The 27,924-nt window shown below is 49.7% G+C and overlaps 1 protein-coding gene across 1 annotated transcript in view; it reads left to right on the top strand.

Annotated features, from left to right (window-relative positions):
• BICRA (BRD4 interacting chromatin remodeling complex associated protein) overlaps nucleotides 1–27,924 on the top strand; it is a 76,539-nt gene that overhangs the window by 32,880 nt on the left and 15,735 nt on the right. Inside the window, exons 2-6 of the mRNA XM_019625201.1 lie at nucleotides 19,209–19,309; nucleotides 21,357–21,402; nucleotides 21,493–21,535; nucleotides 23,512–23,577; nucleotides 25,347–27,302. Of these exons, the coding sequence (XP_019480746.1) occupies nucleotides 21,362–21,402; nucleotides 21,493–21,535; nucleotides 23,512–23,577; nucleotides 25,347–27,302 (2,106 nt within the window). The 5' untranslated portion in view covers nucleotides 19,209–19,309; nucleotides 21,357–21,361. The remainder of the gene's footprint in view (nucleotides 1–19,208; nucleotides 19,310–21,356; nucleotides 21,403–21,492; nucleotides 21,536–23,511; nucleotides 23,578–25,346; nucleotides 27,303–27,924) is intronic.

Here is a 27,924-nt window from a genome sequence, read left to right as displayed (position 1 = left end):
CCTATGCCGTCGCTGGCGACTCATGGCAGCCCAGCTCCAGGTTGAGCTGTTGTTCAGCATCTTAGCTGCGGAGGGCAGTGTTACTGGCCCTCATATGTGGGATCCGAACCGGGGCCCTCTGGCATCCCAAACCAGCTCTTAACCACTGCGCCACTCGGCCGGCCCTCCCAAGCCAACTCTTAACCAGCAAGCCACTCACTCGGCCAGCCCCGTATACAAGTTTTTAATGTGGACACGTTTCCATTTCTCTTGGGTCTCAGAAGGTAACTCTTTAACCTTTTGATGAACTACCAGACTGCTTCCCATACGGTTACACCATTTTCCATGGTAGCAGCAGTAGATAATGGTATTCCTGCCCTTGTTGATAACTTTTGGTTGAATAAAAACACATAGAAAAGTGCACACATCATAAGCATCTAGCTGGATGAATTTCATACCCTGGACACACCCATCTATCTAATCAGCTCCCAAAACAGAATATTACCACCCTCCCAAGAGATGTCTTGTGCCTTTTCTATCCCCTGATCCCTCGCCCTCCCTGAGGGAACCACCATCCTGATTCTAACTCCGTAGATCAGTGTCGATCGCCTGGGTTTGCACTTTACATGTGAAATCCTGTAGCATTGTTTTCTTTTCATCGACATTATGTTTTTTTTGTTTTTGTTTTTTTAATTTTATTGGGGAACAGCCATGGTCATTGGTTACACATTACTTTCATGCTACAGTAGGATAGTTGACTCTTTTAAGGAGGGCGCAGCTACTGTGGCCCATGCGAGGATTAAACCGGCAACCTTGGTGTTATCAGCACCACGCTCTAACCAACTGAGCTAACCCGTCACCCAATTCGACATCATGTTTTTGAGGTTCTTCTGTCTTATGTGTGCCCATACTTGGTTTGTTCCTTTTTCATTGCTGTGTAGTATTTCATTGTGTGGATGTACCTTGGCGTATTCATGCGTTCTCCTGTTGATGGGCATCTGGGTTGTTTCCAGTTCAAGGGTGCACTGAACTTTCTAGAACGTGTCCTTTGGCCCACATCTGCCCTGTTATTCATAAGGGTGGGATTATAGAGAGAGCAGCCCCAGACTCTGTATGATGCCAGATAGAAATTGACAGAAGTATGGCCCACATCACATGTTCTAGAATCTTTCTTCCTGAAGGAGGATTGAAAGGCATTACCACAGCCCCTACTGCAGGTTTAAGCCCTTAAACTCTTGCTCTGGGGTCTGGAGAAATGTTCTTTTGCACGGCGTCCATGAACCAGACGTTCACATTGTCAGTGCAGATGTGGAAGCAGCTGCCTGGGGGTCCGATCCCCTGTGTGGGGGTGTCCTGTTGGGCTTGACGAAGCTCACAGGGGGTGCTGTCAGCCCCTAGGTGGTGCATTCTGCACTTTTGCCCAGAGATTTGGTCATCTTGTTATTGGGTGGCTCCTGGCATTGAGTGGGCAGGGACCACAGGTGTAGACTGACTGGCTTAATTTGCCTCCTGGGTTTATGTGCAGGGTGGGGGAGCGAGGATAAGTCCTGTGGAGATGCGCCCACTTTCTCTCTGTCCCTCTTCCTCTCGCTCTTTCCCATATGGCATCTGCCCCGTCAGCACTCCTCAGCTTCCCCTTCTCGGACCAGCTTTTTGTGCTGAGGCCTGGTTTCACCCCCTACCCTGTGACCTTTCACCACCCCCGTGACCTTTCACCTCCTCTCCCACCTCCCACTGACAGGTTCCCTCTGGGTTCCTGGGCCTCATTCCCATCTTAGTGTCTGGTCCCCCATTTTGAGCCCAGCCCCATGGGTCTCTGGTCAGCCTGTGGGTGTGTCCCCCACTCAGGCCCTCCTCCTCCTTTGGTCTTGGGTCAGGCACCTCCACCGTTCAGCATCAGCTGTGGTCACTGAGAGCCGCCCCCCTCCCCCTCAGTCAATGTTTACACAAAGTGAACAAAACAGACAGAAATCTGGGCTGGCCCCCTCCTGGCGGAGACAGGCAGTAGATAAGATTAATCACATTTACAGCATGTCAGATAGTAATCAGTGCTTTGAAGAAAAGTAAAACAAGAGAAGGAGGTGGAAGTGCTGGTGGCGGGGAGGGACTGCAATTGTAGAAAGAATTGGTTAAGTCTCACTGACCTGGTGACAATGGAGAATAGGAGGTAAAGGCAAAAAGCATGCCAGACAAGAGGGTATGGCTTATGCAAAGGTCCTGAGGCAGCCTGTGCCTGTTATGTTGGAGGAGTATTGAGGAGGATGGTGTGGCTGCAGGGGGTGAATGCAGGGGAGAGGGTGGGAGATGAAGACAAAAAAGAAATGGGAACAGATGGTGTGGGGCCTGGTGGCCTGTGGGGAGGACTTGGGCTTTTACTCCTGAGTGAGGCGGGAGGCAAGGGAGGGCTCTGAGCAGAGGAGGGACGGGACCTGACTTGAGTTCTAACAGGATCCCTTTGGCTGCCATGAGGGGATGAGATTGTAAGAGAACAAAGGCAGAATCGGGGACAGAAGGGACAGAACCTGGTAGGGCCACTCAGGCAGGCCAAGGGCTACACAGCCTCTGTTTTGGAGCCGTGAGGGACAGACAGGCGGATCCTTGAGATTAATCGGCTCCATCAGGCCTACGCCCAGAGGGCCAATTGGGGCCTCTCGGGAAGCAGGTTAGAGCTGCAGCTCCAACACTTTTTTTTTAGGTTCACTGAAGACTGTTGAGGTTTTTAAAATATGTTTAAACTTTTTCTTTTGGAATAATTTTAGATTTACAGAAAAATTGCAAAAATAGCACAGAGTTCTTATATACCCCGCACCTCGTTTTCCCTAATGTTAACATTTTATGTTAACTGTGGTCTGTTGTTCACAAGCAAGAAACCAACTTGCCATATTGACTGTCAGCCACCCCTGGAATTGACTCTGATTTCCGTAGTTTTTCCCTACTGTCCTCCTGCTTCTCCAGGATCCCATCCAGGGTACCAGTTTACAGTTAATCGTTATGTCTCCTTAGGCTCCTCTTGGCTGTAACAATTTCTCAGACTTCCCTGACGTTCAATGACCTTGACAGTTCTGAGGAGACCTGGTCAGGTATTTTGGAGAACGTCCCTCCTTGGGATTTAGCTGGTGTCTTTCTCATGACTAGACAGAGGTTAGGGGTTTGGCAGGAAGACCCCAGACGTAAAGTGCCCTTCTCACCCTATCACATCAAAGGTACATTCTGTCAACATGACTTGTTACCATTGGTGTTAACCTTGATCACCTGGCCGAGGACACAATATCTCCTTCACCCTCTTTTTAAGCAGATGGTACCGTTTTGTACACACTGTTCTGCATTTTACTTTTTCATGGAGCAAATAGTTTGGGAGATCTTTCCCTATCAGTATATAGAGAACATCCTCATTCTTTTTTTAAAAAATAATATCTCTATGGACATACAGTTTTGTGCTGCTTAATGACAGGATATGTTCTGAGAAACGCATCACTAGGTGATTTCATCACTGTGCAAACATCATAGAGTGTACAGGAAGTCCGTTCACGCCTTCAGTAGGTTCTGGGACCTTAAGCAAGCAACGTATAATGAAACCAGTTTTACCATAGGCTAATTGATACACACAAGAGTTAAGTTGCTATGGCATCTCATCAATGTAATAACGGAACAGCGTTAGTTGAGGACCTGCTGTACTTAACGCAAACCTAAATGGGATACGTAGCCTACTACTACTTATGTGCTGTTATTTTTATACAACTGGCATTGCAATAGGTTGTTTATACCAGCGTCACCACAAACATGTTGAGTAATGCGTTGTGCTGTGACATTACGATGTCTATGATGTCACTAAGCAATAGGAATTTTTCAGCTCCATTATAATCTATAGGACCGCTGTTGTGTATGCGATCCGTAGTTGACTGAAATATCGTTATGCAGCCCATAAGTGTAATTCACATACCATAAGACTCATCCATCTGAAGTGTCCACTTCAGTGGTTTTTAGTGTATTCACAGAGTTGTGCAATCATTACCACTATCAAGTTGCAGAACATTTTTATCATCCCAAGAAATTGTACTCACGGACAGCCACTTTAAATTCCTCCCTCCCCACCAATACCAGGCTTTGTGTCTAGCATCTGCTTTCTCTCTCTATGGATTTGCCTATTCTGGACGTTTCATATGAATGGACTCCTACAATATATGAACCTTTGTGTCTGTCTTCTTTCACTCAGCATGATGTTTTCAAGGTTCGTCCATGTCGTACCATGATGCCTTCATACTTCATCCCTATTTACGACTGAATAATACCTCACTGTGTGGCTATACCACATTTGAGTCTCCATTCACCCACTGGTGGACATTTGGGTTATTTCAACCTTTTGGCTATTATGAGTAGTGCTGCTGCTGTGGACATTTGTGTCCAAGTTTTTGTGTGAATGAATGTTTTCATTTCTCTTGGGTATATATGTAAGAGTGAAATTGTTGGGTCACATGGTAACTGGTTTTTTTTTAAGATTTTATTGGGGAATTAGGAGAGGGGAACTGGGGGAGGGGAATCGGGGAAGGGGAACAGACAAGTTGCTGTGCTTTTGTTCTTCAGTCTAGTTGTGGAGGACGTCGCTTCACTGGCCCATGTTGGTATCATTGCGCCCTTCCCGGGTGAGGCAGCCGCTCACTGGCCATTGGACGGCCGCTCACGACGGCTCATGGCAGCTCACGAAAGCTCACACCCGCTGCCGGCCAGCCCCACTGCAGCCCCACTGCAGCCTACACCATCGCTGGCGACTCATGGCAGCCCAAGGTCGAGCTGTTGTTCACCATCTTAGCTGTAGAGGGCGCAGCATCACTGGCCCTAATGTGGGATCCGAACCGGGACCCTGCTGCTAAAAGCTGGCATCCCAAGCCAGCTCTTAACCAGTGCGCCACTCGGCCAGCCCTGTAACTGTATTTTTGACTGTTTGAGAAACTGCCCAGGCTGTTCCCCACAGCAACCACACCATTTTACATTCCTGCCTACAGTGTTTGAGGGTTCTGATTTCTCCCCATCCTCGTCAACACTTGTAATTGTCTGTCTTTTTGATTAATAACCAACCATCCTAATGGGTGTGAAGTGGTATCTCGCTATGGTTTTCATGCGTTTCCCTGATGACTGATGTTGTTGAGCATCTCTTTACGTGCTTATTGGCTATTTGTGTACCTCATTCTTTGTTACAGCTGCATAGTATTCCCCTGTTTAGGTGGGCCATAGTTTATTTAACCCGTTTTCTACTGATATCCAGTGGATTGCTTCCAATATTTTGCTGTTACAACACGATGCCATAAAACCTAAACATATAATTCTGGCGGTTAGGTTGTACCTATAAGATACATTCCCCTACGTGAAATCACTGGGTAAAGGATAAAGGTGTTCTCATCTTTTTTTTTTAATTTTTTGGAAGGATTTTATTGGGGAACAGTATGTATTTCCTGGGCCCATCAGCTCCAAGTCAAGTAGTTGTTTTCAATCTAGTTGTGGAGGGCGCTGCTCCGTGGCCCATGTGGGAATCAAACCGGCAACCTTATTGTTATGAGCACTGCGCTGTAACCATCTGAGCTAACCGGCCACACCAGGGTGTTTTCATCTTGAGAGAGATAGTCCTATATAGTCGATTCTCATTATTGGCACTGGCCACATTGCAAGTTCACCTACCGGCTAAAATTTCTTTGTATTATAATTCCCAAATCGCAGTGCTTTCCCAGTCATTTGCAGGTGAAAAGTTTGAGTGGCCCTGTGTGCCCGTTGCCAGCTAGCTAGACGCGATGCTCTGCCTTCCCATTTCAGCTCTCACACTGTCAATGAGTATCTTTTTCTTGGTCTATTTAGTGCCATGGTTTTCACAGTTTTGTGATTTATGTAGGTGATTTAGCTGTCTGAAATGCCCCCCAAGCATAGCGCAGAAGTGCTGGCTAGCATCCCTGAGCTCAGGAAGGCTGGGATGTGCCTTACGGAGATAATATGTACGTTCAAGAAGCTTTATTCGGGCGTGAGTTATCGTGCAGTTGGCTGTGTTCTCAGCGTGAACAAACCAGCAACATATATTAAATAAGATGTCTTTAAACAGAAACACACATAAAACAAGGTGACATATTGATCGGTTGATGAAAATGTGACCAGAGGCTCACAGGACCCTGTATTTCCCCCGGGAGCAGTAGAGTTCGTTAGTTCCTAATTCAGTGTTCGTGAGCACTTTGTAGAACATAACTGCCACGAATAACAAGAATCGATTGTGTAGGCTTTTTTTTTTTTTAAATCACACTAGCTGTGCTTTACTGAGATAAAATGCATAGATCTGGGCAGCCAATTGGCTCAGTTGGTTAGAGCACAGTGCTTATAACACCAGGGTTGCTGGTTCGATTCCCACATGGGCCAGTGAGCTGCACCCTCCACAACTAGATTGAAGACAACGACTTGCCTTGAAACTGATCGGTCCAGGAAGAAAACACTGTTCCCCAATAAAATTTAAAAAAAATTAAAAAGCACAGGTCTTAAATGCACAGCTTGATGAATTTTGACATGTATTACCTATGTAACTATCACCCACATCTAGATACAGAACATTTCCATCACCCCAAAAGATTCCTTCGTGGACATTCCTAGTCAGTACTTATCCCTCTCTTTTGTCCCCCTCCCTGCCCCTTGAGTCAACCATACCTCTGATTTTTTTCCCCATCCATTTCACTAGAATTTTACATAAAGGAGACTACACAGTGGCTAGTTTTTGTGTGTGTGTGGCTTCCTTTGCTCAGCATGATTCATTTGAGATTCATCCATGTCTTTACATGTATCGGTTTATTCCCTTTTATTGTTAAGCTGTATTCCATTGTATAAACAGAACACAGTTTCTTTATCCATTTACCCATCGATGGACACCTGCACTGTTTCCAGTCTGGGGCTTTTGTGAATTAGGCTGCTATGGAAATTTTTGTACAAATGTTTTTATGGACATACTTTTCACTGCTATTAAGTAAATACCTTGGAATGGAATTGCTGGGTCACACAGTTAGGTGTATGTTTAACCTTAGTTTATCCAGGCTTTTAATTCTCTTCTGAACAAGACATCTAGTAGAAGCCATTCCGGGGATTAACAGCTCAGTATTGCCAGGCCACTAGGTCTCTTATTGTCTCGACCTTCCCCTCAGGAGTGCAAAATGGCTGCTATAGCACCAGCCATTGTCATCAGGCTTCACCTCAGTCTTTCAAGTAGGAAGAGGGAGCAGAAGTACTGGACACTGGCTAGGATCTGGTGGCTTGTGTTCAATATGAGAGCAAGAGCCCCAGAAGGAAAACTAAAGAGGCAGAAGCTTCTAGAGCAGCGGTTCTCCAAGTGTGATTCCTGGACCAGCTGCATCCACACCACTTGGGAACTCGTCCGAAAGGCACATTCTCAGTCCCCACCGCAGACCTGCTGCTTCTGAAACCCAATCTTTATTTTAAAAGCCTTCTGGCTCAAGTTTAGGAACAAGTGGTCTAAGGCACGTGTGGGATGCTGTCTGGGCTTTTGTTTCTTCCTCTGCTTCTCAGAGTTCCATTTTTTTCCTGAACTTGAAGCTTTCTCTTGCCTGATGCCATGGAGACCCTGTGTCCAGTCAACGTGATTGCTCCTTTTGTTCCCTTCACCTCACCCCATTGCCTGTTTCAGTCCTCAGAGTTTCCCATTTTTGTTTTGTTTTTTTAACCAGTACTAAGAAAAAAGATCTAAAATCTTTTGAGATACCTGATTTTCTTGGCAAGACTTCAGCTTTATAGAACAGCGGTGAAAGGGAAAAAAGAAAGAACACAAGAAACATTTCTAGTGTGTAACTACCTGTATAAACTGGGCTTTTAGGAGTTAGACACCAGTCCCTTTATGAGCAATCCAGGTTTTATAGGGCACGCTTTCCTGTTGTTAAGCTAATACAGTGATTTTAGAACTCTATAGGTCACTCAAAATGAAGATGGTGTAAATTTTAATTGCTCTTCAGATTGCTCTTTCTCTCTCTTTCCCTAAAGGGGTGGGAGTGGGCGAAGAATCAACATTTTTTTCCCTGTTTTCCTTTTCTGGCTTTGAAATAGACACAGTATGCTAGGGGCTACATATCCAGGGCCCAGCTACCTCTTACTGAGCCTTTGCACAGAATTGCGAAAGGTACCTCTTCTGGGAGGGCACAGCCCCAGAGAGTCTCCTTTGTGTGAATTAAGAGAAGAGACTCCTTTCTCCAGGTGCATGTTACCCTTTATCTGAGTCTCACTGGTGTCAGCAGAACCTCGGCTGGATTTGAGGCCCCACTTGTCCCCATAACTGGACTCCTTTGTGCAGTGAACAACCTGGGCAGCTGTACATGGTGGTTGACATATAGTATATAATATACACAGAGGGTGCTAAAAAATGTATGCATATTTTAAGAAAGGAGAAAACTGTATTAAAATTGTAAAACTCAATATATACCAATAATAAAAGATGAATTCAAGTCACATGTGACTTCTGCAGTTACAAGAGGTGCTCAAAGTAGTCACCATCAGTGTAATTTTAATACAGTCTTTTCCTTTCTTAAAATGTGTATACTTTTTTTTGGCACCCTCTGTATATATAGTATTATATACCCAGTACAGATTACATGTGTCTGTCTTATAAATTTACATCCCGTATTAGTTTCCTGTGGCTGCCATAACAAGTACAACAAACATGGTCTTCTTAAATGGGCCACCAGGGCAGTCAGAACCATGCTGTCCCTGAGGCTCTGGGGAAGGATCCTTCTTTGCCTTTGTCACCTTCTGGGGGTTGCAGGTGATCCTGGGCTTGTGGCTGCATCACCCCAATCTCTGCTTCCATCTTCACATGGCCCCTTCTGCCTGTTCAAAAGTCACTGGTCTTTGGATTTAGGGCTCACCCAGATAATTCAGGATGATCTCATCTCGAGGTCCTTAACTTAATGACACCCTCAAAGATCCTTTTTTCCAAATAAGGAGGGCCATATTCACAGATTCTGGGTTGTGGACATATCTTTCTGGGAGGCCACTGTTCAATGCACTGCAGATGCCTTAGAAATAAATACATTCTAAGAGCATAACTTCTAGGCATTGTGATATGTTGAGTCTATTCCACAGCGTATCACCCAGTTTGCCTGTCTGACCAAGCTGTGTAGGAAATGAACTGACTTCTCTATGGCATTTCAGGACAGCATAAAGGGAAGAGGACTTGAGTGTGTTACTGGAGGATAGGGGGACCCGTAGGGCATTGAGGTTGGGGCACTAGCCAGGCTGGCACCACCATGTAGTTCCCATGATCCTGGAAGCCTATTGGCCTAGCCTCAAACCCTGGCTCTGCCATTCTGGTAACTGGTGACTTTGGGCAAGTTACCTCCCTTTTCTCTGTCTCAGTTTCCTCAGCTATGAAATGGGTATGAGTATAAGGGTAATGGCACCTACCACTTAGGACTGTTGTGAGAATGAAATGAAATAAGATGAAGCACTTAGAACAGCACCTGCCACTAGGAAGCTCAGCAAACCTTGGCTATGATGACAAAGAGAATGGCGAAGCAGGAAGTGGTGACAGCCAAGGGCATTGGGCACAGACCTAGACCTCATCCAATGCCTGGACTTCCAAACTGCAGCCATCCTGGGGGGGCTCTTAAGCAGGTCAGGGTGGTGGCCAATAAGGAAGGGGGTTCGCGTGGAGTAGCAGAGGCCAAAGCGACCCTGGCTAGTAGGAGGCGGGCTTTATATGGTCGTTCGTGTGTGGTTTGATTGATGTTTTTACTGGTAGACTTGAGCACTGGGAAGGTATCCGTTTGCCCGCCACCGCCACCGTATCTCGGCACACAGCATGGGGCAGGAATATACGAGGTGTTGAGTGACACTTGCCAATTGGTAGGTGAATGGATGCATACAATGGAGGCAATAGTTAAAATTCATAGCAAGCAGCAGAGTGTGGGCACCAATCAGGTATGCCTGGCATGGTGTGGAAGGAGGGTCCTGCGGGCTCCCTTCTGTGCCAAGTGGTCCCTTCAGTTGCTGGGTCGTGGGGAGGGTGGGTCTCAGGTGGTCCTAAGCAGGCAAGCGGAGTGTTGGGGGCTTGGAGCAACGTGTATTTACTAGTTGGTAAGGAAGTGCTTGGGTATTTTAACAGTGGTGCCACCAGTTGTGAGTAAGCTGAATGTTAACTCAGGCTGGGTGGATGGATAGGTGAAAAGAGAAATGGTAAGGTCTGGATTTGGGCAGGAATAGTGGTCATGGAGAGGAGATAGAATGGAGAGATTTGGGAGGTGGAATGGGTAAGACCTGGGTGATTCAGAGATGTGATGTCAAGGTTAGTCCTTAGTCTCTCTAGAGAGAGATCTGTAGCTGCTACATTACAAAATGTAGAGGCTGTTCTGGTTATTGCAAATTGCCCCAAATGTAGCAGTCGAAAGCAACAATTGTATTATGCTCCTGGGTTTAATGGGTCAAGAATTTGACATGGAATTTGACACAGTGGGTCTCTGATCCATGATGTCAGAGGTTCTGGCTGGGAAGACTGAAAGGCTGGGGACAGAAGGCTTGTCCACACACATACGCGGCATCTGGGCCGGGATGAATTAAAGATCTGACCGTCAGCCAGAGTGCCTACTCGTGGTCTCTCTGTGTGACTAGCTTTGGCATTCCCCTAGCATGGTGGCCTCAGAGTACTCATGGCTTCTATGTTAAATGTCCTTACGGCCAAGGCAGAAATTGAATTGCCTTCTGTGACCCAGCTTCAGAAGTCACATAGCGGCACTTCTGTTGCACTGTACTGGTTCAACTAGTCACAAACTTTCCTCGATTCAAGGGAGTAGCAAGATGGCATTGAGAAAGATTGTAGGGGATCAGAAACATTGCTGCAGCCCTCTTTGGCAAACACCATACACCACAGTGGCTTGAAACCATGATCCTAATTGTTAGCATTCGGACTGCGTACTTCTGCTGTTACCTGGGTGTCTGTGGTTAGCTGTAGGTCAGCTAGGTGGCCCTGTTTCTAGGGCTTGGCTGGCTGTGAGCTGGGATAATGAGGGTGATGAACATGTGTCTCTTGTCCCCGAACAGGCTAGCCTGGGCTTCTTCACGTGGCAGCTGGGCAAAGTGTGGAAGCATGCCAGGTCTCTTTAGGTGTGTAGGCTCAGAAATGCACGCCATCACTTCTACCACATTGTCTGCTAAGGCAAGTCAAAAGGCCAAGTTCAAGGGTTGAGTAATAGATTCCATCTCTTGCTAGAAGGAGCTGTAAAGAGTGTGGGACCTGGGAAGAGAAGAGTTTCTGGCCGTTTATGCAATCACCGCAGTGATCTTTTTTTCACATCTCCTTACCATCAGCCCTCTCCCGTTTGGCTGGACCTCTCTTCCCAATCACTATATTCACAGAGTCCAGTCCTTGACCCATGGAAGGCCGTGAGAGTCCTTGTGACGGGTTGCAAATCTATCAAGAAATGCAAGCTCGTTTGCGTCAGGCTGTGTTTGACTACAAATAATGGCAAACCTAATAGGAGCTTAAACTGTAAGGATTAAGAAGTCTGGAGGCAGGCAGTACATGAGCAGTTGTTAAGAACCCAGTCTTTTTCTCTCCTCTCAAAAGGCGTCCTTTGCCTGGGGCCTTAGCAGCCTCGGGTTTGTTGCCTCCTAGTTGCAACATGACTGCCACAGCTCCAGTCATCACAACTGTATTCAAAGCTGAAAGCAGGTAGCAAAAGACTTTCTCCCTAGAGAAGTTCTGTCTGTATATTCTGGAAGAAAAACTTTCCAAAGTCTCCCACAACCTTCCTTGAAAGTCTCATTGAACAGAACTCACCTTTATATACTTTGGCTTTTACTATTTGCAGAACTGTGGCTACCCTAGCTGCAAAGAAGCCTGGGAAAGTGAACGTCTGATGAAGGAAATAGGTGTGCCACTGGCTTCGTCTAATTATTTTAAAGCTATTTTGACCGTAGCCCACAGTAGGAACTATGTTCCCATACAGACACACACACTTGAAACCAGTGTCACAAACTCTTATGCTTCGGTTTACCATGTGTGGTGCCTTTTTTAATATTTCCTATTCTATCCCATTCCATTTTACTCTATACTATTTAATTAAAAAAAAAATTCCTGGTCACAGCCTGCTAATTTGATTTCACAACCCTCAAAGGCGTGCCCCACAGTTTGAAAAAGACTGACTCACAACAGTCTTTGTTTACACCTTGGAGTTGGCAAGTGTGATCCTGAGCAGCATCAGGCTTCTGTGAGGAAGGCAATGAGGGCTGGGGAAATGGTGTCTGGAAAAGCAGCAGCTAGGTTTTGCCACACATCTTCTCCTCCTGCCATTTCCCATCAGCAAATGATACAGTCCTGTCAACTTTATTTTAACCCAAAGGTACCTAAACTCAGTACTGGGAAATGAAAATTCTCCTGTTTCTAGATCGGATGGGGCCTTTTAATTCCGTATCTTGCTAGGCAGCCTGGCTTCTGCACGGCTCCCGATGACAACGCAAAACTCCCGATCGCATTACAAGTGCCTGAGGAATTCACACGAGTTTCTGGAAGGACATTTTGTCATTGTTGCGTCACGGCTGTTCTTTTGAGCCGGTTGTGGTTTTCAGGCCCAGCTTTTCCTGCTTTTTATAGCAGGTGGTGAGAAATGAGGCTCTTCAGAAGCATAGGGTCTGAGTTCGAATGCTGGTTCCACAGTATTGTTTGAGGCACGTGTTCTGACCCCTCTGAGTCTCTGTTTCCTGAGCTGTGAGATGTGAGTCAGCATTCTCCCAGCCTCACCGAGGCCCCGGAGGGACCCGTGGGTGTGGACTGAGCACCAGGCCCGAGACGGAGGCAGCACGGAGGCTATGCAGGCTTTTTTCAAGGTGCATCCGTCAGCTTCAGCTTACAGTAGCAAAGTCTCGTTCCCCCTCACGTGTGTACCCTTTGTGGGTTGACTGTGGCTCTCTCCAAGTGTCCACTCCATCCTGGGACTCAGGCGGAGCCATGCGATGGCTCTTAAAGCTTCTCCCATGTGAATAATTTTGGATTGGCAATTTTGCACACTAATTATGGCCCCTTGGGTCACTTTTTTAAAAAGCTTTTGAGTCTGTGTGTGTCCAGGAGAGGGGTGTCCAGTGCCACCCTTGGTTGAGAATCGCTGTGCATGCTCCCCAAGGTCAAGGACTGCGTCTGCTTTTGCTCATTATTGTATTCTCAGGTATCTCCATGCTGAACACATAATAGGTGCTTTAGAAATGACCTTTTTGCCAGGCTGCTCCTTGAATGAATGAATGGGTTTATTTAACGTCCTCTGCAAATTAATTTCATAAATATTTATTGATCTCCTACTGTATGCCACACGCACTGTGTAGGCACTGGGTGTCCCACAGGGAACAAATAGGCAAAAACCTCTGTCCTTTGAGGGGTGGGGGAGTTGACATTTTGGTTGGGGGCGGGACAGACAGCAAACAACCAATCAGGGGCAGCCAGTTAGCTCAGCTAGTTAGAGCACAGTGCTCATAACACCAAGGTTGCCATTCCGATCCCTACATGGACCACTGAGCTGTACCCTCCACAACTAGACTGAAACAACTACTTGACTTGGAGCTGATGGGTCCTGGAAAAACACACTGTTCCCCAATAAAAAATTATTTTAAAAAAAAGCCAATCAGATAGACATGACATTTGATATTAAAGTGTTTTTGTAATTTAAAATGTTCATTGTGGAATATTTTAAATGTGCTTAAAGCAGGGAGACTAGTAAAGCATGGACCCCTCCCCCCACCCCAATCAACCAACTTCACCAATTTTCAGTTTTCCACTGCTCTTACTGACCAGCATGGTCCGATAGCACTTTCTGTCACCATCCAAAAACACCAAGTGTTTTATATCTGTGCTGTCCCATATGCTAGCCACCAGCCACATGTGGCTGTTGACCACTTGAAATGTGGCTAGCGTGACTGAGAACTAATGTTTAATTTCATTTTGTTTTTTTATATAAATATTTTTTATTTGACATTCCTAATTGTCCTATTTTTGCCCCCAGTTTTTTAATTGTGGTAAAATACACATAACATAAAATTTACCATCTTAGCCATTGTTAAGTGGACAGCTCAGCGACATTAAGGATTGCTCTGTTGTGCAATCGTCACTACCGTCCATCCCCATAACTCTTTTCATCTTGCAGAACTGAAACTCTGTACCCATAAACACTAACTCCCCATTCCTCCCTCTCCCCCCACATCCCCCCAGCCCAGCCCCTGGCAACCACCATACTGCTTTCTATCTGTATGGATGTCATACGAGGAATCATGCGGTATTTGTCGTTTTGTAACTGGCTCATTTCACTTAGCATTAATGTCTTCAAGGGTCATCCATGTTGTAACCTGTGTCAGAATTTCCTTCCCGAATAGTATTTCATTGTCTGTATACACCAAGTTTTGTTTCTCCATTCATCTGTTGATGGGCACTTGGGTCGTTTCTCAGTTTTGACTATTGGGAATAGTCCTGCTATGAACATGGGTGTAGCAATATCTCTTCGAGACCCTGTTTTCAATTCTTTTGGATGTATACCCAGAAGTGGAATTGCTGGATCATGTGGTAGTTCTATTTTTAATTTTTTGAGGAACCGCCAAACTGTCCTCCAAGCAGCTGCATCATTTTACACTCCCAACAACAGTGCACAAGGGTTCCAATTTCTCCTCATCCTCGCCAACACCTGTGATTTTCTGGGTTTTCATAGTCGCCATCCTAATGGGTGTGAGGTGGTGTCTGCCGTTTCGATTGTATTTCCCTAATGATTAGTGATGCTGATCAGCTTTTCATATGCTTATGGCCATTTGCCTGTCTTCTTTGGAGAAATGTCTATTCAAGTCCTTTGCCCTAATTTCATTTAATTAACTTGAACTTAAATGTAGATAGCTGCATATGGCTAATGGCTACCGTATTGGACAAGTGTAGGTCTGTATGCCCCCTGCACACCCACAACAGGATTATTTTGCAGTAAATCACAGACATTCTATCATTTTGCCTCTGAATATTTCAAGATGTATTTCTAAAGGGCAAGGACTCTAAAGAAGAAAAACAAAACAAAACACGAAGCCATTGCTACACCTAGAATCTTAATTGCAATTCCTTAGCATTGTCAGATATCCAGGCAGCGTTCAAATCCTATCTTTTTCAACAGTTGGTGGGTTCATTTGTGTCCTTAAAAGCCCCTCTGCCTGCTGGTTGAGAGCTGTGGGATACTTGCTTATCCCAGAGCACATGGGCAGCACATTTCATCCCTCTGTGTGGTCCCTAGATTCCCCATAACTGCTCTATTTAGCCTCACTGATCTCACCTGAGAAGTGGGGGTAACAACAGGGGGTTGGAAGGATTCGAGGAGACTTGGTGCAGTTTAAGTTGCACCTTGTACATAACCCACGGCCGAAGCAGATGACATAGAAACCCTTCCAAACGTGCTCAAAGGTGACACATGACAAAGGGCACCAGGTGGAAAAGCTGGGGACTAGAACTTTTGTCCCCCCTGCCCGGGCTGTGGCCAGAAAGCTTTGGGAGTGGCCACACTACATAATATTCGCAAAGGCAGTTAAATGATTACAGGCATACCTCGTTTTGTTGCACTTCACTTTATTGTGCTTCACAATGTTGCATTTTTTACAAATTGAAGGCGAGACCCCACCCCCCACCCCCACAGCAGCAGAAAAAGTACGACTTCCTCGCTTTATGGGGACCCTCGCTTCATTGCGGTGGTCTGGAACCAAACCCGCAACATCTCTGAGGTCTGCCTGTGTAACTAGTATGTATCATTTACAAAATCCGTGAGGATTAAAGGTGTTCATATAAAACAATCCTGTGGGGGAACACAGTTATTCCATTTTCAAGATGGGGAAATCGAGGCACAGAGGGCCGAAGTAACTTGTAGGGCTCATGGCTGGGAAGTGGCTGTGCTTGGGTGGAAACCCACGCCTCCGCTTACCTCCCCCCGCCTCCCCACCCCCGATTCTCGGCAAAGAGCTCTTACTAGTCAAGGTGCATTCGATTCCCACCCTAAGGACTGGGCCAGCAGAGCGCACACAGCAGCTTTGTAGATGTCAGCTGCTCAGAATCTGGGGTGTTTGTTAAAAATGGAGCATTTCTGGCCCCTCTTGTGATTTGTGACCTTCTAGATCCAGGGTAGGTCCTGAGAATCAGTGTGAGACCTTGTGGAGAGGAGACTGGGGGCAGAGGGCAGAAGCACCTCTGACTTTTCCTCATTAGCCAGTGATGTTTAGTAGTACTCAAAAAATAATATCGAGACCAGTAATGTCGATACTGGTAGCTGGTCTGTGCACGCCACAAGCCAGGCCCTGTTCTAAGATCCTTTCCACCATCACGTGAGAGGTGGAGACTAGGATTGTACCTATTTTACAGATGAGGACCCTGAGGCCCAGACAGGCAAAGTCACTTGCCCCAGGTCACCTAACCCATGCGTGGGGGAGCAGAGATTTGAACCCCTGACTTCAGCCCTGTCACCCTACACGGGACCTCCTGGAATTCACCTAGTGGGGGACAGGTGCCAACTCAGGCCCCTGAACTGGGGAGCCAGTCTCAGAGGAGCCCAGGCCTGCTGACCATGCCATATTCTTCTCTCTTTGTTACGGAAACTTTCAAAAATATGCAAAGTAACTAGAACGGTATGATAAAATAAAGCCCCCAAACACCTGTCATCCAGCTTTAAAACAGTTATCAACATTTTGTCGTTCATGTCTCACCTCTCCCCTCACCCACTGCCTCTCAATGATGGTGATTTATTTTTTCGTTTTTAAAGGTGAAATTTACATGGGTTGAAATGCATGAGTCTGAGCTGTTAAAATTTTAAGTCCTCATAACCGACACCCAGTCACTATGTAGAACGCTCCCCTCCCCCCATTCGTTTCTCTAATGTTACCATGGGAATGGAAAAACACAGATAAAAAAATTGTCGCGGAGAAGGCTGGAGTCTCCCACTGGACATTCACCTGTGGCCCCGTTTGGAGAAACCTGCCCAGGAAACAGCCCCTCCTGGCTCTGATTCTGCTGGTATGAGGTTGACAGAGCTTGGGCGGTCCCCAAAACCTGAGGCAGGGAGGAGGGAAGAACTCCGGACCCTGTCAAAACTACCTTAAACTATCTTGGGGCCTTGTGAACACCTCCGGGCCAGGGCAGCGCACCTGGAATCTAGGTGGGACAGGACCCCGTGGTCCAGGGTCTTGTGACAGATGCTTTCTAGATTTCCCTGGGGCCTGGGACCCTGGAGAAGGAGGGAAGGCGCTCCAAGCTCCCGTTCCTCCTCTCTTCCATGCTGCTCTCTTGTATCGCGTCTACGAATCTGAACTATCCCAGGCATCCCTAAAATGATAACAAAAGCCTGCACGTCAGCCAGCTCAGTCTTATCTTGACATTTTTGCCATATTTGCTTCAGATTGTAAAAGAAAAACAACATGATGAGCATCCTTTGTGGGATAGCGGTTAAGGGCGGGGGACTCTGGAGTTAGCCTGCCTTGGCTCAAACCCCAGCCTGGCCACTTCCAGTTGAGGAACGTTGGGCATGTTGCCAACCGTTCTGAGCCTCAGTTCTCTCATCTACAGAATGGGGCTAATAAACACACCTGCCTCCTAGGGACTTAGAGAAGGTGAAATGGGTTAATACGTGCAGAGTGCTTGAAACCTGTGCACAGTGGGCCCTGATTCAGAGACTCATCATCATTACAGTGGAGCCTCATTCTAATGGATTCTCTATTTGTTCATTTGCCTACTTGCTAACATTTGTAACCCCCAACTCTCCATACTCATGGTACCTTCCCCCTGTCACTTGCAGGCATGTGCAGAACCTGAAAAACACGCATGTGTCCAGCTGAGGTCACTGCTGGGAGGCCTCCCAGCATAGTGCTGCAGCCCTGTCTCGTGTTCCTAAGATCAGGAAGGCTGGGTTTTCCCCGTGAGAAAATAAGCGTCGTTCAGGCTTGAGTTACAGTGCTGTTGACTGCGTGTTCAATGTTAATGAGTCAACAGTTTCTATTAAATAAGGTGTCCTTAAACAGAAACACAAATAAACCAAGGTTATGCATTGATTGGTTGATGAAAATGTGATGAGAGGCTCGTAGAAACCTAACTCCTTGTGTTTCCCCCAGCGTGGTGACTCAGTATTCACTAATTCAGTGTTCACAGCAACTGTAGAACATCTGGTACCACGGTACCAGAATCGACCATATTTTGTTAGATTGCACTGCCAATAAATGAAATTGTATGATGTTATACTATTGTGTAGTGTGTGCGTGTATATATACACGTGTAATTGTAATACAGTATATATACAGAGGGTACCAAAAAAATGTATACACATTTTAAGAAAGGAAAACTGTTCAAATTGTAATACTCAATATATACTGATAGGGCCGGCCGAGTGGTGCCGTAAGAGCTGGCTTGGGACACCAGAGGGCCCCGGTTCAGATCCCACATATGAGGGCCAGTGACACTGCCCTCTACAGCTAAGATGCTGAACAACAGCTCAACCTGGAGCTGGGCTGCTGTGAGTCGCCGGCGACGGTGTAGGCATAGGCTGCAGCCCCTGCTGCAGTGGGTTGCCATGGGCTACCGTGTGTGGCCAGCAGCCAGCGTAAGCGACCAGCAGCCGCAGTGAACGGCCATCCAGAAGCCGGCGACTGATCTGCCTCGCCCGGGAAGAGCGCAATGATGGTGCCAACTTGGGCCAGTGAAGCAACGTCCTCCACAACTAGACTGAAGAACAAGACAACAGCAACTTGTCTGTTCCCCTTCCCCCAGTTCCCCATATACTGATAACAAAAGATGAATACAAGTCACGTTTGACTTCTGCAATTACAAGAGATGCTCAAAGTGGTTACCATCAGTGTCCAGACACTTCTGATTACGGCGAACTACTGCTTGAGCAACGTTGACCAAAGTGTCCACTTGTATACATTTTTTGGGCACCCTCGGTATATACATATTTGCATATTGTATGTATGATAATGTATAATGTTGTTTTATGTGGTTTTAAACTTGTATTTGACCTCTCCTTTCTCACTTCCCTTTTAACATTGTCTCTTCAATCCTTCCTCTGTCCTGTCCTTCCCTTCCCCTTAGTCCTTCTCCATCCCTCCCCCACTCTCCCCTTCTCCTTCCTCTCTCTCTCTCTCTCCCTCTATCTGTCTTCCCCTCCCTCCCCCTACATCTTTCCTTTTCACTGACTTTCTCACTCACAGCCTCTCTCATTCTCTCTCCACAGCTGGCCCCCGAAAGGACGTTCCCCAAGTCCCCAGCTGGGGGCCCCGCATAGACCTGGAGTGGACACCCCCTCCTTCCCTTCATGATTCCTTGGTAGCACAGGTAACCAGTGGAGGGTCCCAGTGCCTCCCCAGAGGGGTGGTTGTCCCTCATTCCACCTCCCTGGGCCCACCTCGGGCCCCTGGACAAGGAAGGAACTTCCCTTCTTGGCAGAGCCTGCTTAGCAACGTCCTGCAGCCCCTCCCTCTCCAGCCTGGGCCCCCTGGCTCGTTTGGGCCATCCCCCTGCCTCCGCACCAGCAGCAGGCAGGATCTCTCTCCCTTTCTCCAGATTCTTTGCAGACCTTGCCTTTTTGTCTCCTGGCTGGGCCGTGTCCCCGCTGTGGGCTGGTGAGGAAGGGCAGGGGCTTGTAGGCCATGGGCCTGGTGACACAGGAAGAAAGTATAGGTGGGGGCTGGGATATGGAGGCAGAGCCTGTTGTCACCATTGCCAAATGGCAGCAAGAGCTGAGAAAAGGCCTATCTGAGGACGGTCCCATGGCTGGCTTTGGGTGGGAGAGAGATTGCGTGTGAGGTTCTGGGGATGTGTCTCTTGTCTGCATTGCCTGCCCTGCTGTAGACCCAGGCTTATTAACCAGGGCCCGTAAAGTGTGTACATGTGTGTACGTGTGTGTGTGTCCCATGAACCCTGGGAAAGTACCTGTAACATTTTTGGGCACATGCATGTCTCTGGCAAGGGGGTCTTTCGCTTTCATTAGCTTCTCCTAGCCACTGTTTGGAGAAGTCCCTTACCCAGCTATGAGAGGTCTCCATCTGTGTTTTCTTTATATCACAGAGCAGTTGAGGGTCCTGGGAGCTGGGGTGGTCATTGGGAGGACTAAGTTAGGGGAGTTCAGAGAATGCTGTTGGGGTGAGGGGTTGTGAATGAACTGCAGGCGCATGTGAGAGTGTGTATGTGTGTGATGTGGGGGAGGGGCTCCACAACAGTCATTTCATCCTCAGGGAGGTTCAGGAACACCTCTCCCCCTCCAAAAAAGAAAAGCGGGTAAGAACTCAGTGGCCCTGGGCTGTAAACTTGCACCAGTGAGGGACTGGGTATGATTTCTCATCATGTTTTCCATGCATCACAGGGAGGAAAGGATGAGCCCGGTGGAGGGATGGGTAGCTTGTGTGTTGGGAAGAAAGGAAAGGTGGATGTTTGAATGGCAGTTTGGAAAGATGGGTGGATGGGAGCTTTGAGAAAAGAAGGGGTGTTAGGAATGATGGAAGGTTAGGTGGGTGGGGGTGGGGTGGATGGGCAAATGCAGAGAACTCAGTTACCTCATCTGTAGAACGGGCCCAATGGCCTTCCCGGGAGTGCGTGGGACAGTGCCTAGTGCAGTGTACACACTTGACAAGACAAACATGAGCGGTCCCCATCCTCATTATGCTGATGGGCTCGGCCTGGCCTAGGTAGCTCCTCTGACTTGGAGTGCCCATCCTCCTGGCCCCGCTCCCACTCTCTGCCCTCCCTTGGGAACCGCAGTACATATGTCTTCAGGGGGGACCCAGAACCTGGGCTGAGAAGCCTTTCTTGCCTCCTCCACCCGTTGGTCTGTAGGACAGACCCCTACCTCACCCCGCTTTGGGCCAGGCCCTGTGCTCAGGAAAGTGCGGTGGTGGAAAGCACAGGCTCAGGGGTCAGACCCCCTGGGTTCAAAGCCTGGCTCTGCTGCCTGCTAGCTGGGAGGTGGAGAACGATGGTCCCTGCGCCTTGGTTTACTCATCTGCAAAGTCGGGTGGCAGGACCCACCTCCTCATGGGATTCCATGAGAATTAAATGAGTTAAGTGTGTGTGAAGCGCTTAACACGGGGCCTGCGCGTGATCAGGGCTCACTTAGTCTTGGGTGACGTCATCATCGTTATCAGATGCTGGGGAGAGTGAGAGGAGAGGAGGAAAAGGCAGCTGTGCCGGGTCCCGAGGCTCTGCAGGAAGGGCATCCAACAGATGCTCCCCGCCCCCCACCCATGCCCATAGACTCAAGGGAACAGAAACCCTGACCCCTCCAGGGGCCTTGGACCCAGGGAGTGGTCCTTGAAGGGAGGGACCTGGCACGCTGCCAAAATCTAACCTCCTCTCCCTTCCCCCCTTCCCACCCTGCCCCATCCAGTGGCGATGGATGATGAGGATGGGAGATGCTTACTAGACGTGATTTGGTGAGTAGCGGACTCCCTCCTATCCTCCTTGCCCTCCCCTCCCCTGCCCACCTCTCGCCGCCTCAGTGCCTCTTCCCTTCTCTCTTTCAGTGACCCTCAGGCCCTCAATGACTTCTTGCATGGATCCGAGAAGGTGAGTGCAGGGCAGGGAGGCATTCCCGGGGTAGGGGGCTGTGGAACTGGGGGTTGCCATGTTCCTCTGATTCAGTAGACATCTGCTCCCTGCCTTCTGTGAGGCAGGCGCTGCGTTTATGGTCAGAGAGCAAAAGAAATGGCAGATCCCTGTCCTCATGCCATATACATTTCCTTGGTCAACAAAGTAACCAGTAACCAATAAAGGTGACAGTGGAAAGCACCATGCAGAGTAGGATTAGAAATAATAGTGCCACGTGCACAACACAAGAGGTTTAAAAGAAAATGAATGGCAGGTGGGGGCAGGGGCTTCTTTAGCTAATGTGGTCAAGTAGAGTCCCTTTAAGGAGGTGACATTGAAAGTGCGCCTGAAGGGTCAGAGGGAGGTGCCCACGGTGCTTCAGGCAGGGAAAGAGCAGGTACAAAAGTGGGAAAGTTTGGCATGTTCAAGGAACAGAAGGAAGGCTGGTGGGGCCGGACCAAAGGAGAAACTAGTAGGAGGTAAGACTGGAGTGGACAAAAGTCACCAGGTCATGCAGGCCTGGAAGACCTGGACCGAGGAGCTTAGATTTTATTCTGAACGTGACAGGCAGCTCTGATGGGTTATTAAGCAGGAGAATGCCATATTTGATTTGCAACCTAGAGAGTGGAACAGAGTGTGAAAGAGTGGAAGTCTGTTGAGCCACGAGGAGTTGTATCAGTCATCTAGGTCTGCATAACAAATTATCCCAACACTTAGTGACTTAAAACATTTGTTAGAGCTCTTACGGTTTGTGAGGGTCAGGAATTAGGGAGTGGCTTAGCTTGGTGGTCTGGCTCAGGGTCTCTCCTGGGGTTGCAGTCAGATGTCGGCTGGAGCTGCTGTCACCAGAGGGCTTGTCTGAGCTGGAAGACAAGCTTCCATGACTCATTCCCATGGCTGTTGGCTGGAGGCCTCAGCTCCTCACCACGAGGGCATCCCCTTAGGACTGCTTGAGTGTCCTCACAACCCGGCAACTGGTTCCCCCACAGCGAGTGACTCAAGGGAGAGAGCCAGGCGGAAGCTCACTGCCTTTTATCACCTGGTCTCCAAAGTCACACACTGTCACTTCCGTCAGATTGTATTCACTAGAAGCGAGTCACGAAGCTAACCCACACTTTTAGGGAGAGTAAAGGAGCGTCACTTCTTGAAACAAGAAGTACTGATTTGTGGAGCAGAGGCAAGTGCCATGGGATGATGGTGACCTGGGCAATGAATGGCGTGACAGTGGAGGAGGGGCCAGACGCTGGCTTTGTTTTGGGGTCTTTCTGGGAGGCAGAGTCGAGTAGACTTGCTGGTGGACTAGATGTTAAGAAAGAGAGTGTCTAGAATGCCTCCTGGATTTTGGCCAGAGCAACTAAGTGGGTTGTCGTACTGATCTCTGTGATGGGAGTTTGGGTTGGAATCCAGAAATCTATGGGGGGCTGTTGGATATAACAGCCTGGGGTTCTGGAGAGACATCAGCTGGAGAAATTGGGGGGGCCACCCACCTTGACCATGACACTCACTGGGGCTTGTGTGGATGCAGGCCCTGTCCGAGGTGCTGAAGGTGCTCTTTCAGAGACATGTACAGCTCGGCAGGTTAGGTGCCCGGCCAGTGGGCATGCCAGATACTTGGAGTGACTTAGTGAGAAGGGACAGACGACTGTTGGGAGGAGGTGGAGGTGACATAACATGACAGGCACTGAAGGATGTGTTACCAAAGAGATGAAGGGCAAAAGACAGAGACATAGCCTGGGCAGAGGCATGGAGGCAGGATTCTCAAGTTCAAGGCAGGCATGATGTCAGAGGAATTTTGGAAGCCAGGCTAATAGACTCAGTGTTGGGGACATCTTGCCTCCCACCTCGTCTTTGTCTTTTTGTCCCATGTAACCCTAAATTGGTTTTTGTTCTAAAGCATAGACTGGCTTACTGCCCAGCTGACCTTTGACCTTGGGTGGGGGTGGGTCTTGTTGCAGCTCGACAGTGATGACCTCCTGGATAACCCCGGGGAGGCCCAAAGTGCCTTCTATGAAGGTCCTGGGGTAAGTGGCCCCGGGACTTGGGGACGCAGCAGGCTCCTTCCCAGTCATCGCCCAAGTTGCCCGCAATGGCAGCCCGTGGGAGGGAGGCCCCGAAGGCAAGAGGGAAGGGCTTATGCTTACCCTGGAGGCACTTTGTGGGGAGGAGGGCAGGGGGCAGTCACTGAGAGCACCGTCGGTAGAGGTGGGACTGTGGCTGCTAGACCACTCTAGCTGTGCCCACAGGGCACTCGGAGAAGGAGGGGAGGGTCCTGGACCCTGGCCTTGGGGCCTTAGGGTTCAGCTGGTGCAGAGTAGTTCTGGGAGTTGAGGTAGATACTAGCTCTGAGGTTCACAGGGGAACACTTCTCTGGGGAGCAGGGGATGTGGAGGCCTGGGGGCCTGTTCCTGCTCAGTCACGTGGGGGGTTGTGACCCGGGGAAAGGGGATCAGCTGATGCAGTCCTCAGTCTACATCCGGAAAATGAAGGTGGGGTGATAAGCAAAGCTCAGAGTGGGGACTGCAGTGGATATTTATTGAGCACCTACTGTATGCCTGACTGTGCCGAACCCATTAGTAAATGCCAATTGTCCTTCCCTCTTCTTTCTCTCCTGCTGCTTCTGCCTCCTTCCTTCTCTCTCCTCCTTCCTCCTTTTTCCTCCTTCCCCTCTTCTCTCTCCCTTCCCCTCCTCCCCCTTCTCTTTTTCCATTCCTCCCTTTTCATCATCATAACTATCATTTACTGAACGCTTACTATCTGCCAGGCCCTTTATAGTAATTTTCATTTAGTTCTCACAATGATGATAATGTATTCTGAATAATTTATCTTTCATAAAATCAATTATTAAATCCAGAACCCAACAAATAAACATCATTTCATGGTATTGCATTTATAGAACGAGTAACGACAATGAGCCTTTATTCTTATTTTGTGATCCTCATTCTCATCACTGCTGTCATTTTTTAACACCCAGAAGGTCCCTGGTTGGGTTCTGAGCACCTCCTGTATGTGATGTCAGTGAATGTCACGACCATCCTAGGAGGCTATCCGGTCAAATATCAGTGGGGATTCCATGCCATAAGCATAATTACTGCTCGTGGAATACTTGCGCAAATATGCATACACATATTTATCCATAATGTGTCTTGCATGGGAAGCATTTTTGAGAAACGTCAAACGCACAGTGCACTTGGCACAAAGTAAGGTTCACAGCAGTAGCGGCTCCAGCTGCTGTTGTGTTTAACAACCAGGAACTTTTGTTGAAATAAAACCTTTGGGGCCAGGCGTGTTTCAGAATCCATGATGTTTCAGATTCTGGAAAGGTGATGCTGAATGTGTGTGCGCTGCATGTAACAACACGCTCATTCACCTTGCCGTGGCCAGACTTAAGAAGGGTCATGTTACGTGGGTAAATTGTGCCTTTGCCCTAGAGCACCACATCGGTTCTGGTCAGGTTTTGCTGCCAAACAGTTATAAAAACATTCGTGGTTTTCAGAGCCTTTGGGGTTTGGGAATTGCAGATAAGAATTAAGGGGCTGTATGACTAGTCAAGTGGTTTTATTACATTCTACTGATGTGTACAGATGGGGAAAGAGGCCAGATTCCACAAGCCCCAGGTTGCACAGTTAAGCCCTGGTGGAGCTGGCTTTGAACCCAGATCCAGCCACTTTCAGATGGAATGTTCTTTCTGACTGTGCCACCCTGACCCCGAGTGTCCTCTGCTTCAGCCGTGCCCTGAGCCTGGCCCTTTGCTAATCTCAGATCTTTCCTTCCCACCTTGTTTGGCCTCCAGCTCCACGTTCAAGAAGCTTCTGGTAACCACTTGAACCCAGAGCCCAGCCAGCCAGCCCCCAGTGTGGACCTAGACTTCCTGGAAGATGACATCCTGGGCTCGCCCGCAGCAGGGGGCGGCAGCGGGGGCAGTGGGGGCACAGACCAGCCCTGTGACATCCTCCAGCAGAGCCTCCAAGAGGCCAACATCACCGAGCAGACGCTCGAAGCTGAGGCTGAGCTGGACCTGGGCCCCTTCCAGCTGCCTACCCTGCAGCCTGCGGAAGGTGGGGCCGTCCCGGCAGGTGCTGGAGGGGCTGCCGCTGTGGCCGCGGGGCCCCAGGCCCTCTTCCCAGGTGGCACAGATCTGCTGGGACTACAGGCCCCTCCCACCGTGCTGACCCACCAGGCCCTGGTGCCACCCCAGGATGTGGTGAACAAAGCCCTGAGTGTCCAGCCCTTCCTGCAGCCTGTGGGCCTAGGCAATGTGACCCTGCAGCCCATCCCGGGCCTCCAGGGACTGCCCAACGGCAGCCCTGGAGGTGCCACAGCGGCCACACTTGGCCTGGCACCCATCCAGGTGGTGGGCCAGCCTGTCATGGCACTTAACCCCCCCACCTCGCAGCTCCTGGCCAAGCAGGTGCCTGTCAGCGGCTATTTGGCCTCAGCGGCCGGCCCCTCAGAGCCAGTGACCTTGGCGTCAGCGGGTGTCTCGCCCCAGGGGGCTGGCCTTGTCATCCAGAAGAACCTCCCAGCCGCCGTGGCCACCACGCTCAATGGGAACTCAGTATTTGGAGGAGCAGGAGCTGCCACAGCAGCGGCCACCGGGGCACCCTCAGGGCAGCCACTGGCAGTGGCCCCGGGCCTCGGCACGTCACCGCTGGTTCCGGCACCCAACGTGATCCTGCACCGCACACCCACGCCCATCCAGCCCAAGCCTGCTGGCGTGCTGCCTCCCAAGCTCTACCAGCTGACACCCAAGCCATTCGCCCCCACAGGCACCACGCTTACCATCCAGGGCGAGGCAGGGGGCCTCCCGCAGCAGCCCAAGGCCCCCCAGAACCTGACTTTCATGGCAGCGGGCAAAGCCGGCCAGAACGTGGTGCTGTCAGGCTTCCCGGCGCCTGCCCTGCAGGCGAATGTCTTCAAGCAGCCTCCGGCCACCACCACGGGGGCAGCCCCGCCTCAGCCCCCCGGGGCTCTGAGCAAGCCCATGAGTGTTCACCTCCTGAATCAAGGCAGCAGCATTGTCATCCCTGCTCAGCACATGTTGCCAGGCCAGAACCAGTTCCTGCTGCCTGGCACATCCGCGGTCCAGCTCCCCCAGTCGCTCTCGGCCCTACCAGCCAACGTGGGTGGGCAGATCCTGGCAGCCGCAGCTCCTCATGCTGGTGGACAGCTCATCGCAAACCCCATTCTCACCAACCAGAACCTGGCAGGCCCACTGAGCCTGGGGCCCGTGCTGGCCCCCCACTCTGGGGCCCACAGTGCCGCCCACATCCTCTCGGCCGCCCCCATCCAGGTGGGCCAGCCTGCCCTCTTCCAGATGCCAGTGTCCCTGGCTGCGGGCAGCTTGCCCACGCAGAGCCAGCCAGCACCCACTGGCCCTGCTGCCACCACCGTCCTCCAGGGGGTCACTCTGCCCCCCAGTGCCGTGGCCATGCTGAACACCCCCGATGGTCTGGTGCAGCCGGCCACCCCTGCTGCCGCTGGTGAGGCTGCACCTGTCCTCGCGGTGCAGACAGCCCCCCAGGCACCCCCCACAGTCAGCACCCCGCTGCCTTTGGGCCTCCAGCAGCCTCAGGCGCAGCAGCCCCCCACACAGGCCCCCACCCCTCAGGCTGCTGCCCCACCTCAGGCCACCACCCCTCAACCCAGCCCGGGCCTGGCATCCAGCCCAGAAAAGATCGTGCTGCCGCCCTCTGCCACCACCACGGCCATCCTCACTCAGGACTCCCTGCAGATGTTCCTGCCCCAGGTAACCGGGGCTGTGCTGGGCTGGCGAGGAGGAATAGGGTTGGGGGTAGGGGGCAGGGGGTCTGCTGTGGAGAGGGGCAGAGAGCAGCAAGGCAGCGACTGGGGAGGTCTTCTGGGCTAAAGAGAACATCTCAGATGGCACCCTGCTCTGGGTACCAGTGTCCCCTAGGGGGAGGCCCAAGAGTGACAGGGAATGACTGGGTGACAGGAAACAGAAGACAAGGAAAGGGATCAACAGACAGACAAGGAGAGAAGTTGACACAGCAGAGGGATAGACAGATAAGGAGAGGGACTTGGCTGGCTGACAGATTGAAAGACAGACACGGAGAGTGAATGGCTGGCTGACTGACAGAAAGACTGACAAGGAGGGAGCCTGACTGGCTGACTGAGAGACAGACAGACTGCCCTCCTGCTGGAGGGCTGGAGAGGGATCACAAAGAGATTGGGCAAGGCATGGACAGACAGACAGGGCAGGAGAGATGGAAGGTGCGGTAGAGCTGGAAGGTGGCTGACCTCCAGGGACTTGAGTGGAAGGTACTACCCAGGCTTCAGCCTCCCTGGCACCTGGACCTCAGGGCTGCCAACCCCCTGGCTTCTGTGCCCAGCCTCTTGGTGCCCCTCCC

Source organism: Hipposideros armiger, unplaced genomic scaffold (genome assembly GCF_001890085.2).
Source record: "Hipposideros armiger isolate ML-2016 unplaced genomic scaffold, ASM189008v1 scaffold_619, whole genome shotgun sequence".
Lineage (NCBI taxonomy): Eukaryota > Metazoa > Chordata > Mammalia > Chiroptera > Hipposideridae > Hipposideros > Hipposideros armiger.
Note: the sequence above shows the minus strand (reverse complement) of the source record. Positions and strands in the feature narration are given on the sequence as shown.